Genomic DNA, 17,542 nt, shown 5'->3' with positions numbered 1-17,542 from the left:
AAAATGTTCTGGTGGCCCATGTGGTGGCAGTCAGCAGTCTGTAGACCGGCCTCAGCTATGCCTTGTTATTCTGGTTCCTGAAGAGGGTGGGGTACAGTGGAACATTTCTTTGACAAAAACCTTATTACCGTTGGCAAAAGAATAGAGGATGCTTAAGGATGCATTCATACCAGAATAAAAAAAGTTAAATACTGAGCTCATGAAAAATAGATTAAACTCAAAACCAAACCCGTTGCGGTTGAGCCAATTCTGACTCATAGCAACGCTATAGCACAGAGTAGAACTGCCCCATAGGGTTTCAAATGAGCAGCTGGTGGCTTTGAACTCCTGACCGTTTGGTTAGCAGCTGAGCTCTTAACCACTGCTCCGCCAGGGCTCCCAACTTCTACGTGTCTTGGAGAAGGGAGAGGGACTATTAGACATGGTGCGAAGGTAAGGAGGGGGAAGGAGAGTGTGAGCACAGGTGGGGTGCTCACCTGAGTCCAGCCAGGACATTGGAGGGAGAAGACTTGCAGGCACATTTATGAGAAGAATTGGGCTTCTCCATTCTTCCCAGCAAGCAGATCTAGTCCTGGTGTGGCCCCACCCCTTCTCTAGCCCTTTCCAAGTTACCAGAGACAGACCAAGTTTGACCATCTGAGAAAGTGAGCTGCTATTTCAGGGACTACTCTGCTCCAACATGGTTTCTCATAGGGCGTAACGATACCTGAATTATTATAATGAGGGCAGATCTGCCTTCCTTTGCCCTGAGACAGCTAAGTGCAAATTCAAGGAGGAGGTAATACTTTAGAATAAATGAGCTTTAATTACTGTGCAGTAGCCCAATCATCTACAATGCAAGTGACTCAGTAGTTGACCCTTTCCGGTATGGAGGAATGCAGAGCATGTATGCACGCACATGTGTATCTGTGTGTCTGTCTGTGTGGCCTTGGGGGCAGGGAGCCAGATAAAAGCAGACTGTTGGGCCTCTGAAGTGAGGGGGGAGGGGCTTGTTTCCTGAAAAGAAAGTTGCAGAGAAAGGCCCCAAAGCTCCCAGATCTCCCACTCTGCCCAGGATTTTGTTCCATTTTCTTTTTTGGGGGTCTGGACCAAGGCAGGCCGTGCTCTCTGGTATTTTTGTTTTGCAGTTGCAAATGCAAACATCTCTGATCCACACGACCTATCAAGATTTTTTTCAACCTGACTGCTTATATAAAGCAGATTTATTCTCAATGGATGCTGAAAGTTCATCGTATCCAAATAGAACAATTTGATTTAACAACCTTTTTTTTTTTTGAGTGTCTCCATGTCCTGTGCAACCTAGTGGTTGGATACTGGGAACACAAAGAGAAAGTGATGCCAGATCTCGACATGCAGAAGCTCATATTCTGTCACCGTAGACACCCCATCAGTGGAGGTGGACACACCAGTGAATCATGTCAGCACATGACTGTATGGTGCTGCTTTGTTGGTTGGAAGATTAGAAAAGCAGAAAAAGTGTTACAACATTATGACTAAATCCTATAGTTCCTCTCTCCTACGATCACCAAGTCCAGTTATTATTAACAAATCTCTGTCTTTGCTCTAATATATGTTTAACAGCTTGTGGTGTAGGAACAGACATTGAATCTGAATCATTTCTTTCATTCATTAACTCCCCGAATCTTGCAGTGCTGGCATAAGGAATGTAACAATTAAGTAGGACAAGGAGTTTGGGTTATATCTCTGGGAGGGGAAATAACGACACCCCAGATGATTTATTTTCTGCATTCATGCAATCACAAATGCCCTGTGAATGCTGATTTCCCATTGAGGCCACTGGCATAATGCATCAGGCATTAAATGCATGAACATTTCTTTAGAGCTGCTTAGCTGAAGTTTATCACGATCATTCAGCCATTGCCTAGCAACTTGTGAAGGCTATCAAAGAGCTCTTTGTCCTCAATCCTGGCAAAAACAGTCCCTCACAGATCTCCTTATCAGCATTAGAACATTTATCAGGAAAAAAACGCTTCCATTGAACCAGAGATTGCTGCAAATTTAAAGATACTCCCTTCCCGTTTTACCCCTTCCTCCAAATATTTTGGGAATTTATTTCCTGAAGTGACTAGTATTAACGTTTTTATCTATTCTTTGGTAAACATTCCAAATGAATTTCCTCAAGTAGTCTCATAATTCTTCTATTGCTCTATTATAACCTGGGCAAAGGTTAAAAAACGTAGACCTGAGCTCAAGAAAGTATGTCTCCTCATAAACAAGCAAGGCAGACATTTCCACCCCAACCTGGGAAAGGTCATCATTTTAGATGCACAAAATATAAATGTTAGGCTCCTTGGTTTGAGTGCACTTCACTTCTTCAGGAACGCAAGGAATGATAAGGCCATTCCGTCCAGTTGGAAAGTGGTCCTGAATATTATATTGGAAAGAGGAACTTTGCTTATTGGCTTATTCAACAAATATTTAACACCTTTCATGTGATAATCCCTGTAGTGAGCAAAAACAGGCAAGCCTCATCTCTCTGTCATGGAGTTGCCAGAACTCATTAAATACCCTGGGTGCGGTGGGCAGAAGGGGAGATCCTGCATCTGCATTTTCTCCTATCTCTCCAGAATTCATCCATTCCCCTGCATCCAGCTGCCATTGATTTAGTTCGAGATCTTGTTGTTTTCATCATATATCACCTGGGTAGCCTAAACCAGCTACCTGACCAACTTCAAATGTTTCTGTCCTCTTACAAAGTAAAAATTTAATTTCTTCCCTTTTCTACTTAAAAACTGTTCACTCGGTCCCTATTAACACCAGGAGGAAGCTCATACTCCACTGCATGGCAGGACCACTGCCCAGTGGCGCAGACTCCTCTCCCCCTGCTTTCAGACTCTGAGTTTCAGCCATGCCCAATATGTGTGATTTCTGAAGGATATACATATACTTCTTTGGGCCTTGAGCCTGTCAATCACTTTTCCTTTAGCCTGGAACCCTCCTCCTCTTCCAGAGTTACCTCCTTTCCTGACCATGATCCCAAGACAGAGTTTGGTGTGCCTGATATGGGACCCTTATCACCCTGGAGCTATCCCTGTTAGAAAACTTCTCACATGGGCATCAGCAGGGCTTACAGCCACCACAGCCCTTGACCATTTGTTGAGTTGACTTTTTTTCTTTGACAAACAAGGAAGCAAAAGATGTCTTGCAGTACTCTAGTGAAGCTGGCAAAGAGTAGGATGAGATCAGTGGAAACAAGGAATAAACACACACACACACACACACAAATGCTTAAAACTAACTTCTAACTCTATTCTGGAAAAAGTTTTACTGCAGGGCTGACCTTACATCAAGATAATATCAGCAGCCATATACCTAGTGTGAGCTAGAGAAGCACTTACTCAGTACTCCTTCAGCCTTGCTGGCTGAAATTTCACAATTAGAGATTTATTTCTTAGGCTCTTTAAAATGTGTGCTGTATTAAAATGATCATATTCTCTAAAGAGGTAACATATCTGTAAGAATGAATTCATTGATCTTGTCCTGTGCTGATTGTATGATGAAAAAAAAAATGATGAAAGGGAAGATAAAAGGAGGCACAGAGCATCTGAAAAGGGAAGAGTAGCAATAGGAGACAAGGGTGCAGCAAGAGGAAGAAAGCCTTCCGCTTTTCCCTGGAGCCGCCACCTGACTGAGACATAATTTATATTCGTCTTCAAATAGACAAGGCATTAATATCCACAAAATGGTGACTCATTTTTACTGATAGAGAAAAAGGAAAGAGTGCATTTTGGGGGAGGGGCGGGGGAAGGGATGTTAGTACTAAAATTTTTCTAATTTTCTTTCAGAGGAATCGTTTCTTTGCAGTCCTGAAATAAAAGTTATTTAGAAGTAGTCTTGTTTCTGTTGAAATGTGCTTATATGACTGGAGACAGGAGGTTTGATAGATGACCTCTAGAATTTATGATTATCTGGAAATGAAATGATGGGTAAATTATGTGAAACAAGCTCATCTTGGCAATGGCTCTCCTTGCTATATCATGGGCCTTATTTCTTACATCAAAACTACCTCGATAAAGTTGATTGTGACTAATGGTTATGCCAACTAGCTGGACAAACCTGTTAAGGCAAGAGGAATCAGATAGGAAATGAAGGATCCCTTTATTCAGATTTGCCAATCTGGCTTGGAGTCATTTTTCTTAATAGGCTCTGATTGAGAATGTACTAAGTCATACATAAATCATTACAACTTATAATGTAAGAAAGCAGCTATACTTTTGACCTAAAGTGTACTGCATTCCATCTTAACTGCATTTATTAAGTATAAAATGAAGAAGAGATTTGACAAGGAGCTGATAAATTAAGTCATCATAAATAGCTACCTTTTCACTCCTAAGCCCTCACCCCATAAGTGTGTCAAAAATCAGGACTAATTTTTAGGATGATGATTAGATTAACCAGACAATTACTCAGCTTCCACGTCTTCTAAGTCCTGACTGGGATTGGCCTGGATGGCTTCGGATCAAAACACCCAGGGTGGTCAGTCTCTTCTTGGCTGCTATTTAACAGGAGTCATGGCTCTAGGTCATAGGGCTCAGGATTCGAATTTGAATAGAGAGTGATGCCTGTAATGGGATACTTTCCTCAAACTAGATTTGCAGCCTCCTTTCAAGTGGTTTTCTGCTCAATATGTTTAATGCTTCTGCTTAGCATTGCTGTTATTAGTGGCCATCGAGTTAGCACCAACTTATGATGTATAACAACAAAATGTTGCCTGGTCCTGTGCCATGTTCATGACCGTTGGTATGTTTGAGTCCATTGTTGCAGCTGTTGTGTCAATCCATCTCACGGAAGGTTTCCTTTGTCCTCACTGGACCTCCACTTGACCAAACAAGATAGCCTCATCCAATGATCAGCCCCTTCCGATGCTGCAACCAAAGTAAGCAAGTCAAAAGCTCAGATAATATTCTGCGATCCATAGGGTTTCCATGGGCTAACTTTCAGAAGTAGATCACCAGCCTTTTCTTCGTAGTATGTCCTAGTCTGAAAGTTCCGCTGAAATCAGTCCACCTTGGGTGAACCTGCTGGTATGTGAAATACCAGTGGCGTAGCTTGCAGCATCATAGTAACACTTAAGCCACCACAGTATGACAAACTGACAGACGGTGGGTGGAATAGTGCCTAGCAGTGTAAAATCCATTGCTGTGGAGTCAATTCTGACTCATGGTGACCCTATAGGACAGAGTAGAACCACCCCATACAGTTTGAAGGAGCACCTTGTGGATTCAAACTGCTGACCTTTTCGTTAGCAGCTGTAACGCTTAACCACTACGCCACTAGGGTTTCCTGTAGTAGTAGAGTAGTGGGTAAAAACACCGGATAAGACTCTGTAGCTAGTGTATCGAATTTAGGGAGCATAGAATTTGCAATTCTATCTCAGTTTTTCCAAAGGGATTTTTTAGAAAGATAATATATTTGTGAACTCAAGAAAAAAAAAAAAAAAAAACCGTAGGCCCAAATTCCGTGTTTTATTCTATGTTTAAACATTTAAACTTCAATTGGTTTCATTACAGGTTTGATCTCCTTTCTTTAGCCAGTGGTTCTAAGCTGAAATAAATGTCCATTGTCAGTGCGAGGCAGACACAATGAGGCCTGCGTGCTTTCATGCCTACTTAATGGTCTTTACCATGTGGAATACTTTCAGAAGGAGCAAAAGAAGCAGTAAAAAGTGGAGAGTTACGGTTCAGCAGGAATGGCTGCGTACCAATTAGTAACGTCCGTGTTATGGTTTGGGGCTTCTTCTGTGTTAAGATCCAGGCCATGGTGATTTTTTTTTTTCGTAATTGATTTAGAAGCAAAAACCATGATATAAAACATGGCGTTCTCAGAATCCTTGGTGCTGAGTGTCGTTTGTGTTCTGGAATCCTTGAGTGTGTGTGTGCTTGTTCTTACCATGTTTTCATTTGGTCTGAGGCCAGCAGTCAGCAGTTCACCACTAATTATAACTCACTCTTACTACCTCTCAATGGAAAGAGCGTTTCTTTGAGTTGTGAGGAATTCATACTTACAAGATAGAGGCTCCCTTGGAATTTCAAATACGAACTTACAAAAGAGACTTTGATTTACCGTACACAAAATTTGGCTTTATTTTTATTTTTGCAATCTCAGATTTTCTTTACTTTTTTTTATGCATCTGTTTATTCACTCATGGCTGATTCCCAAGTTTTTGCATTTCCAGGATGAGTTAAATACCTACATATAGTTTCAGAGTAATAAATTGCTTAGCCGACTATGAACAACATTAGTTGTGATTTTCTGCTTATATCTGTCCAATGTCAGATTAAGTTTTTAAAGAGGAATTCGGTGGCACATGTTAATATATCTTTTTATCCTGCATATATATCATCAAAATATTTTAAGATCACCATTTTTTTTTCCTCCAGGGGAGGGTTTTATTTACATAAAACAATTTAGCTACCTTTTACTTTGCCTTAACTTTTACAGTTTGTCCATTTCTATGTTTTAAAAAAGAAAGGGGTGATGGAGAAGTCACGGAGGGTTGCATGATACAGAATTCAATAAATTTTTAAATAAATTTCACTTTTAGTAGGCAGAGCGCTTTCTGCACCCTCCTCCTAAAATATCAGTCTAACAGAGGCACTTTATTCCTTTTCTTCTTGATTCCATTGAAAATAGTTCTGGGTATTATTTTAATGTTACGATGATACTGTGTATTGGTGTATGTGAGGTGGTAACTGGATTTGAAATCTTTTATCACCTCCGCTCGCTGCTGCCTGTGATCACTCAGATTTAATACTATTAGCTTAGTCGTCGTCTTTGACTTTGAATCCCCAAAGTGCCCACACAGCCTGTCACTCAAGATTATCCCATGTGGGCTGTTTCAGGTGTCCACTGTGACAGCGTGTGTGCCGAAGGACGCTGGGGCCCCAACTGCTCCCTGCCCTGCTACTGCAAAAATGGAGCTTCGTGCTCCCCCGACGATGGCATCTGTGAGTGTGCTCCAGGATTCAGAGGCACCACTTGTCAGAGAAGTAAGTGTCTCATTAGGCACTAATTTCTGCCCTCCTTTCCTTGGGCATTGTGTACGGAATAATTATCTCTGTTCCACTACTCACTCTGTAGTGATGTTCTGTTGCAGTTGAGGGCAGAACTGACCTCGATAGCACTTCTGCATGGGCTTTATTCTTTCTAACCTTCAGCATTAACCTGACAGATGGGGCTTTAACCAAGTCTTCTCAGTAATGATTTCATTGCCCCATTGGCACCATCGTCAGGATATGTTTCTTGATCCTTCCTTAAATCTTGCAAATGGTGTTCCAGAAATCCAATGACCTGTAAATATTTTATTTAGCCACTTGGCATTGGCCTTACCTCAATTACCAAAAGTCAACATCAGCCAAACCTTGCGGCAAATCATACGTCCTGCTATGAGTCTTAAAGTCAGTGCTTTGGGGGAAAAAAAACAATTGCAGAGCTAAAAGAGGGAGCTGTTGACATTGCTTAGTAGAATTTTTGATTTAGGAAATGATTCATAAGATTTTACTAAGTCTTTTATTAAATATAAGACTCATCACAATCATTAACCTCGGCCATTCTGAGCAGGAAAAGTCTTCTAGCTCTGATTGTGCATTTATTGCCAGGAATGACTGTTAAAGGATAAAGAATCAACTCATGGTCTGAGGGTTCTTATTTCATACTTGCTACTATCTGCAATTTTATTTTGTTTATTCCTTTTTCTGTCCATCAGTAATGTTTTGAACCATGGTCTATGCCAAGCCTCCAGATAATTAGGGACATAAATGAGGAATAAAAAGGACTAAGGCATTTGACTGCCCTCAAGGAATTCGGAATGTAGTGGCTTCTTTTCATTACTAAAGAGTTCCCTTGTTCCTTTTGTGGTTATTATTCTATACTTGGAAAATTTAAATTCTCAGCGTCAATTTTTTAAGTTGATTTTTCTCACACACATGTGGCTATTAAAGGCCTTACCAGAAACTTTAACTAGACCCCTAATGTGGAATGATAGAGAAAAGTGTCTCAGGGAGCATAATTGAATTTCCTTTCTTTTCCAGTTTGCTCCCCTGGGTTTTATGGGCATCGCTGCAGCCAGACGTGCCCACAGTGTGTGCACAGCAGTGGGCCCTGCCACCACATCACAGGCTTGTGTGACTGCTTGCCTGGCTTCACGGGGGCTCTCTGCAATGAAGGTGAGGTTCTCATGCATTTGGGGGAGATAAGTGATGGTGAGCAAGCCCTGTGGAGCCTGTCCTCCGGCTTTCTTTCAGGCTTCCCAAAGAACATATTTTCAGTTATCAGCTCTCAGTGCCTTCTGGTATGCTGTGTCTGCAGCTTCTGAAAATATGACTTTGAGCTTTGGAAAACCCGGCTTACCACTCCAGCAAAATGTCTTTATTCTCAGAGCTGTGCAACTCCAGTTTTAATTGGAAATATCCTCCCATTAAAAAGCAATATGAGGAAGGATGTTGACTCTGTGAGTGAGAAACCAAGAAGTCAGATTTCTAAAAATGTGATGATGCCTCGTGGTTTATGTAACCTTAATGAGGGTCTTTGGCTTCATGCATTTGTGAAAATGAGCCCACTCAAGATGAGGGATGCTGGTGTGTGGAGGCAAGCACTAGATTGGCAGCTGGGTTGGTAATCTTTCAAGTTCCTTTTGTCCCGAGAGTCTAGGATTCTGTGAGATGGGATGTGATTGTGAGTTACTGACCTATAGCTTATTCACAGTGTGTCCCAGTGGCAGATTTGGGAAAAACTGTGCAGGGATTTGTACTTGCACCAACAATGGAACCTGCAACCCCATTGACAGATCTTGTCAGTGTTACCCAGGTTGGATCGGCAGTGACTGCTCTCAACGTAAGTCTTGTTTGATTCTCAAATCTCTGAGAACAACTAATCAAACTTTTTTATTTGTTGGTTTTCAAATTCCTTAGGACTGAAGTATGAGTGTTTGTATAATCATGAAAGAATAGGTGACTAGTTATAAGATATATTATTATTGTTTTAAAATTGCTTTTTTTTTTTTTCATTAAGGGCTCTATGCAGTGGTCCTGTATTTAGATCCAAATAATGTCTTGGGAAGAACCTAAATATGTACCATTTTCATTATTTACTTTTCGGTGACTCATGACCCACTGAATTAAAATGAAAATAGGTCCACTTAGAAGTCTGTTCCTTCAATGCAGCTATCTGGAGAGTTAACGATAGGGAGAGTTAATGATAGGGAAAATGAAGAAGTAGAGTTTCAGTGATGTGAGCCTTAGATACCTGTGGGGATCCTGAGCCAACTTTAGTGCCCACCTAACAGCAGCTCACATGCTTAACTCCACCTTGGCCTCACCCAGGTGCCTCACAACCGCGGTATTTCTGACCAGAGCTGAGCAACCCTATGAAGAACTATAAATGACTTTTAGATTACTCATGTCATGAAGACAGAACACTGTAAATCACTGATTTATGATTCGAAAGGGTTAATGCAACCTCTAAAAGCATTCAACTTTTGGCCAAGGAATAACATATGCACTGGGGTAATCTGGTACCATTCCTTGCAAATTTCATGGCACATACTCGGTTTATGTGGAGTTCGCCACCATGCACAGAAGAGAAATCAAAAAATGACTACGTACTGATTTTGCACTGCAGTTTCTTGGTTATTTAATTCAGACTTCACAGTTAAAGTCAACTTGCAAGTACTAATTGATGAGAAATACGTTTTGTCTGAGTTTTTTTTTCTCAGTAGTTCATTCCGCATTCTATTTATAAGGAATAAAGGAGCACAGCCTTCTGAAAAACCAGCACAGCACAACTGTATCAGAAAGGTTGCTCTTTGGAGGAAGAAGTATTAGACACAAACCCTTGGTGTGTGTATCATTCTATTTGGGGGGAAATCACTTCAAAAGTTACCACGGTCTGCTTAAATCTGCATGTATCCCAAGGGCTCTGACTGATTCAGGTTGGCACATGGACAGTTCGAGGAGTACATACTGAAAGGCACAGTTTTGGGAGAAAAAAACAAACAAGCAAACACCCAAAATCATTGTCATAAAATGACTGATATACTTGTTCCTTTCTAAAGCACTCTTTATTTTGGAAGTTGGTCACTTCCTCATTTAGAAGCAGAATGTGCTTGAAGGGACAAAATAAGGAACACCACCATGAATGGAGACTATAGTGTTGCCTACTCCCATCGTCACTCTGGAGGAAGCTGATTTATTTGGCAAAAGCCTTTGCTTCTCTTGTGGAATCATTGATTTCATTGATTCCCTTATGGACTTTGTAGAACCACCTTGATATTTCTACTTGGCTGATTGTCAGCCTGTCTATAAAGAGAAAGATCCTTCACAGTGAAAATAGAGGTTGAAAAATTAAAAGGATGCATTTAAAGGGGCAGGTGTCCTTGAGTAAATGCTTTTTTAAAGCCCTGTCTCTACATTTGTCTTTTGGACTATAAAAGCTGGATGATTCTCAGTCCCATTATTTTATGACAGCCAATATAAGGAGTGGAGCCCATTACAAACAGATTATCTTAGAAAAATATATTGTGAACATAAAAGGGTTTACGAAGGTTTGGTAATTATCATCTAAGGAATAAGTTGTTTCAGGTGAAGAGTGTTCCACTGAGTATCACATGAACTGAACACTTTAATCATTTTTACACTTGAGTCTTGCTGTGGCCTTAAAAGAGAGAAGCTGTGTGAGTGGCCATCTGTGATACTCCACTGGCCCCACCCCATATGGAGCGAGGGAGAATGAAGAAAACCAAAGACACAGGGGAAGATTAGTCCAAAGGTCTAATGGACAACAAGTACCACAGCCTCCGACAGGCTAAGTGCAGCACAATGAGATGGTGCCCAGCTACCACCACTGACTTCTCTGACACGGACCACAATAGAGGGTCCCAGACAGAGCGGGAGAAAAATATAGAACAAAATTCTAACTCAAAAAAAGACCAGACTTACTGGCCTGACAGAGACTGGCAAAACCCTAAGAGTATGGCCCCCGAACCCCCTTATATCTCAGTAATGAAGTCACTTCTGAGGTTCACCCTCCAGCCAAAGAGTAGACAGGCCCATAAAACAAAATGAGACTAAATGGGCACACCAGCCCGTGGGCAAGAACAACAAAGCAGGAAGGGCCAGGAAAGCTGTTAATGGGGAACCCAAGGTCAAGAACGGAAATGTGTTGACACGTCATGGGGTTGGCAACCAAAGCCACAAAACAATATGTGTATTAATTGTTTAATGAGAAACTAATTTGCTCTGTAAACCTTCCTCTAAAGCACATTAAAAAAAAAAAAAACTGCTAGAAAAATAAATAAAACAGAGAAGCTGTATTTACCTAACATATAACAAATGTTATTTTTAATATGTGTAACCTTCGACAAATCACTATTAACCTTTCTTGGACCTCAGTTTGTCATGTGTAAAATGAGGATGTCGTACTTACAAAATTCACTCGTTCTAAGGTTCATTCCAGACCTCGAGTGTCAGCTATTACTTTTCCTTTGCTCTTGGGCAAAAATGATGTACAGAATTATGGAAGAATTCTTTTTCATCTTTTTACTTATTTCTGATTTATTTATTGCCTTTATGGTCCATATTCCTTACTGGGTAAACACATAGAAACTATAGGTGGACATCTTTTTAAGCAATTATAATGTCCCTGAAGCATTAGTACAAATAAAAAAGAATTTTTTGTAAATCAAATCATTTTACTCCATAATCTTGGATTACTATTTCACAGATACTTTATCTGAGTTTCTGATTCTTCTTCAATTGGCAGTAACTCCTAATGATTTCGTTTTATTATTTCCTGCTTCTTCCAGTTATATATATATTTTTATATTTTTCTTCCAGTTACAAGCTTTTTTGAGTAAACCAATTCTTGCATACTACTGGGAGCCTTAACATTTAAAATGAGCCTATAGTGACAACTCTGGAGTAGAGTGAAAAGTGCAGGATTTAGAGATCAGAGACACAAATTGTACGAACATGGATCCCTTGACCTTTCTCAAGTCGAATCATTTTCCCATCTGATCGCTGCTCAAATGTCCTCTCCTTAGAGAGTGCTTCCCTAAAAGAGTAGCTCCCATCATTCTTGCCTGCCTTTTCCTATTTTATTTTTTTCATAGCACTTATGGCCATTGTTTTTTTTTTGATTGGCTGGTTTGGTGGTTGGTTGCCTACCTCCTCTACTAAAATATAAGCTTCCTGAGGTGGTACAAACTTTGTCTTGTCCTCTGCTATCTCCCCTGTGCTTAGAACATTGCCAGGTACATAGTAGGCATTGAATGTGTTTGTTAAATAACTGAATCTGTAAACTTGAGATGGTTTTTTCTCCTCCTGCCTCACTCTATAAACTGCAAGCGTGCACATATGTCTGCAGTGATGGTGGCTGTGGTCAGCATTGCCGTCTGGGTCTGAGTGCAGAATTGGGGCACTGTGCTCTCTCTTTCCTGATGCACATTGCTAGCTCTCATATGCAAGGAGGTGTGTGAGGGTGGATGGAATTCGGTCTGCGTGCTGCTGGCCTCAGGACTCTAACAAAACCTCTCTGTGCATGTTGTGGTTTCAGCATGTCCACCTGCTCACTGGGGCCCAAACTGCATCCACACCTGCAACTGCCACAACGGGGCTTTCTGCAGCGCCTATGATGGGGAATGTAAATGCACTCCTGGCTGGACAGGGCTCTACTGCACTCAGAGTAAGTGACGAGCCTTGTGAGGCTGACCAATGGAAGCCACATCCAAGGAGAAAATAGCCTTGCCCTTTGCATGCATGATCTGGACTCACCACTGGGGTGTTTGGTCTAGCCAATGACCTCTAGATATCTAAATGTCTCCAAGTGGCTAAGAGCTGTCACATTCCAACTATTCTGTCTGTATATTATATCAGGACACTGAGATGGAGCCATGCTATAGCCTGATGGTGTGCAGCTCCTTTCTTCTCCCTCTTTTTACCAGACTCTGTTTATGTGGATCAAATCCCTTGTCATTTATTCTAACACCACAAAGGTTGGAATAGGTATAGTGGTTAGGAAGGTAGTGATGACAGCAAGCCTCACCGCCTGAGTTAATGTGCGTTCTTGGAAAAGATTGAGTTTGCTGGTTCTCAAACTTTACTGAGCTTCAGAATCACCTGGAGGGCTTGTTACAGCACAAAGCTCTGAGCCCCACACCCAGAGTACCTAATCTATAGTAGGTCTGAGGTAGGACCTGATAATTTACTTTTCTAACAACTTTCTAGGTGATGCTGCGGCCCAGGGACCACACTTTGAGAATCACTGCTCTAGTTCATTTTCCCATTTTGTGCTCCCACAGTGTCCTAACTACAGAGGTGTCTATATATATTTTCTTTTCCTATGAGGTTTTTCGACGGCACTGGGGTTTTTATGAGGTTTTTAGATATAAAGGACAAAGTTCTCCACAAATGAGCATCACTGAGAAGAGAGACTGTTCTCTACCCTCTTGCCTTCAGTTGAATAAAGGAGACAAGATAAGAAAGCACGATTTTTGATAATCATTAATAATAATGAATAATTTTAAAATCAAGAAATGAGCTGAGGAGGAAAGCTGAGTCAGAAATTAAGGCAATCCTTGTTTAATGCTGATTAGAAAACAGGCCAAACAAGTCTTTTGAAACTTTCTAAAAGGGGCTGTAGACCTTAAGCTGTGACTTAAAGGAGAGATTTGGAAAGGAGGGAGACTGTCCCAAGATTTCTGTGGAGATAATATATACATAGGTAAAGTTTTTGAGCTCCTTGGAGAAAAGTACTTCGAAGTTATTATTAATATTTCTAATATTCAAAAGACTACTGTGGAAGAGCTACCTCCTCAAAGTAGAGTTGACCTTAATTACACGGATGGAGTCAAGCTTTTGGGACCTTTATTTGCTCATGTGGCACAACTCAAAATGACGACATTAATAATTGGAACATGGAACGTACAAAGTGTGAATCTAGGAAAATTGGAAGTTGCCAAATTGAGATGGAACACATAAGCACTGATATCTCAGTCACTAATGAGCTCAAATGGACATTTTGAACCAGACAATCATATGGTCTGCTACGCTGGGAACGACAGCTTGAAGAGGAATGGCATTAAATTCACCGTCAAAATGAACATTTCAAGATCCATCATGAAGTACAACACTGTCAATGATAGGATAATATCCATACGCCTACAAGGAAGACCAGTTAATACGACTATTATTCAAATTTATGCACCAACCATTAAGACCAAAGATGAAGAAATTGAAGATTTTTACCAACTTCTGCAGTCTGAAATTGATTGAACATGCAATCAGGATGCTTCGATAATTGCTGTTGATTGGAATGCAAAAGTTGGAAATAAAGAATTGGTAGGTAGAAAATATGGCCTTGGTGATAGAAACGATGCCAAAGGTCAAATGGTAGAATTTTGCAAGACCAGCGACTTCTTCATTGCACATACCTTTTTTCACCAACGTAAATGGTGAGTATACATGTGTACCTTGCCAGATGGAATACACAGGAATCAAATCGACTACATCTGTGGGAAGAAATGATGGAAAAGGTCAATATCATCAGTCAGAACAAGGCCAGGGACCGACTGCAGAACAGACCATCAATTGCTCATTTACAAGTTGAAATTGAAGAAAATTAGAATAAGTCAACAAAAGCCAAAGTACGACCTTGAGTATATCCCACCTGAATTTAGAAACCATCTCAAGAATAGATTTGACATGTTGCACACTAATGATTGCAGACCAGACGAGTAGTGGAATGACATCAAGGACCTCAGACGTGAAGAAAGCAAGAGGTCACTAAAAAGACAAGAAAGAAAAAAAAAAAACAAAAAGGATGTCAGAAGAAACTCTGAAATTTGCTCTTGAACATTGAGTAGCTAAAGTGAAAGGAAGAAATGATGAAGTAAAAGAGTTGAACAGGTGGCTCAAAAAGACAAAATAAATATAGTGCAAAAACCTGGAAATAGAAAACCAAAAGGGAAGAACACGCATTTCTCAAGCTGAAAGAACTGAAGAAAAAATTCAAGCCACAAGTTACAATACTGAAGGATTCTATGGGGAAAATATTAAACGACTCAGGAAGCAAAGAATTGCTCCATGTTCAACCATTTCAGAAGGTACCATATGAGCAGGAACCAACGGTACTGAAGGAAGAAGTTCAGGCTGCACTGAAGGCATTGGCAAAAAACAAGGTTCGAGGAATTGAGGGAATACCAGTTGAGATGTTTCAACAAATGGATGCAGTGCCGGAAGTACTCATTCATCTATGCCAAGAAATTTGGAAGATAGCTACCTGGCCAACCGACTGGAAGAGATCTATATTCATGCCTATTACCAAGAAAGGTGATCCCACCGAATGTGGAAATTATCAAACAATATCATTAATATCACACACAAGTAAAATTTTGCTGAAGATCATTCAAAAGTGGCTGCAGCAGTATATCAACAGGGAACTGCCAGAAATTCAAGCTGGAGTCAGAAGAAGACGCACAACCAGGGATATCATTGCTGATGTCAGGTGGATCCTGGCTGAAAGCAGAGAATACCAGAAAGATACTTACCTGTGTTTTATTGACTATGCAAAGGCACTCAACTAAGTGGATCATAAAAAATTATGGATAACATTGAGAAGAATGGGAATTCCAGAACACTTAATTGTGCTCACAAGGAGCCCGTACATAGGTTAAGAGGCAGTTGTTCAGACAGAACAAGGGGATGCTGAGTGGTTTAAAGTCAGGAAAGGTGTGAGCCAGGGTTGTGTCCTTTCACCGTACCTATCCAGTCTATATGCTGAGCAAATAACCCAAGAAGCTGGGCTAAATGAAGAAGAATGGGACATCAGGAGTGGAGGAAGACTCATTAACAACCTGCGTTATGCAGATGACACAACCTTGCTTGCTGAAAGTGAAAAGGACTTGATGTACTTACTGATGAAGATCAAAGACCATAGCCTTCAGTATGGATTGCACCTCAACATAAAGAAAACAAAAATCCTCACAACTGGACCAATAAGCCACATCATGATAAATGGAGAAAAGATTAAAGTTGCCAGGGGTTTCATTTTACTTGGATCCACAATCAACAGCCATGCAAGCAGCAGTCAAGAAATCAAAAGATGCATTGCACTGAGCAACTCTGCTGCAAAAGACCTCTTTAAAGTGTTGAAAAGCAAAGATGTCATCTTGAAGACTAAGGTGTGCCTGACTCGAGCCATTCTGTTTTCAGTCACCTCCTATGCTTGTGAAAGCTGGACAATGAATAAAGAAGACCGAAGAAGAATTAACGCCTTTGAATTGTGGTATTGGCGAAGAATATTGAATATACCATGGACTGCCAAAAGAACGAACAAATTTGTCTTGGAAGAAGTACAACCAGAATGCTCCTTAGAAGCAAGGATGGGGAGACTACATCTCACATACTTTGGGCATGTTGTCAGGAAGGATCAGTCCTTGGAGAAGGACATCATGCTTGGTAAAGTAGAGGGTCATCGAAAAAGAGGTAGACCTCAAGGAGATGGATTGACACAGCAGCTGCAACAATGGGCTTAAGCATAACAATGATTGTGAGGATGGGGCAGGACCAGACAGTGTTTTGTTCTGTTGTACATAGTGTTGGTATGAGTTCGAGTTGACTCAATGGCACCTAACAACAACAACAACAATATTCATCTAGAATTAATATTTCTAAAAAGTTATTATTAATATTTTTCCAACAGAAAGCCATTTTTAAGTGGAACTAGCATGATATGGTAGGAAGAACATGGGGTCCGGAATCAGATCTACCTGCATTTAAATCTTGGCCCTGTCATTTGGGAACTGTGTGACTTAGGGCCTTCTGGGCCTCTGTTTCCGTCTATTGGGTAGGAATATCCATCCCTCCCTTTCAGGGATACTGTAGGGATTAAATGAGAGGATACATGAAAAGAACCCTCACAGAGCAGGTGCTAAGTAAATACCTGGTGATGGTGGTTGCCATCGCCTGCCAGCATCTGTGCAGTGCCTTTGCTTCTTAAAGTTCGGCTTCCATTAAAAACTCACTGTCAGAAAAAATAAAAAACACATGTGATGCTTGAGAACAACTCTCGAACCTGTCTGGATTCCAGCTTTCATTACGCCAGAGAGCCTTGAAGCCCTCTAGTGCGGCAGCAGTTAGCCCATGTAAGCCAGCAGGGCTTGTGCATGTCCACAGCCCAAGAGTCTGTTAGTCTGAGCCTTGAAAACTGTGGGGCCATGAGAGAGCTTACTGCTTTCTTACAACACACCTGTGAAGTACAGTTTTGTAGGTTAAGCATTGAACCACACGTCTTTAGTGAAGGTGATAATCTCTTCTAACTTAGTAAGGGATATAGCGGGCAACTCTGGTAGCAGAGACATTTTGTGCTGTGAATAAAAGTGTACAGGTAATTTTGATATATTCCTTTCATTCCATGGAGTTCGGATCCAGGATTCTGGTGGTTGAGTGAAAGAATGAGAGGAAATGCCCCATACTTCCACAGGGTTCTGGGGTTGCTTTCTTCAAAGATGCTCATCTTGCCTCCAGGG

General features: G+C 40.9%; 1 protein-coding gene across 2 annotated transcripts in view; it reads left to right on the top strand.

The window, feature by feature from the left end:
* Positions 1-17,542, top strand: part of MEGF10 (multiple EGF like domains 10) — a 179,121-nt gene that overhangs the window by 141,618 nt on the left and 19,961 nt on the right. For both annotated transcript variants that reach the window (XM_049873371.1, XM_049873381.1), the window contains exons 14-17: positions 6,864-7,010; positions 8,052-8,186; positions 8,725-8,853; positions 12,571-12,699. In XM_049873371.1, coding sequence (XP_049729328.1) covers positions 6,864-7,010; positions 8,052-8,186; positions 8,725-8,853; positions 12,571-12,699 — 540 coding nt within the window. The remainder of the gene's footprint in view (positions 1-6,863; positions 7,011-8,051; positions 8,187-8,724; positions 8,854-12,570; positions 12,700-17,542) is intronic.

This window comes from Elephas maximus, chromosome 2 (assembly GCF_024166365.1).
Source record: "Elephas maximus indicus isolate mEleMax1 chromosome 2, mEleMax1 primary haplotype, whole genome shotgun sequence".
NCBI classification, from domain to species: Eukaryota; Metazoa; Chordata; class Mammalia; order Proboscidea; family Elephantidae; genus Elephas; species Elephas maximus.
This window is presented reverse-complemented; position numbering and strand designations above follow the sequence as displayed.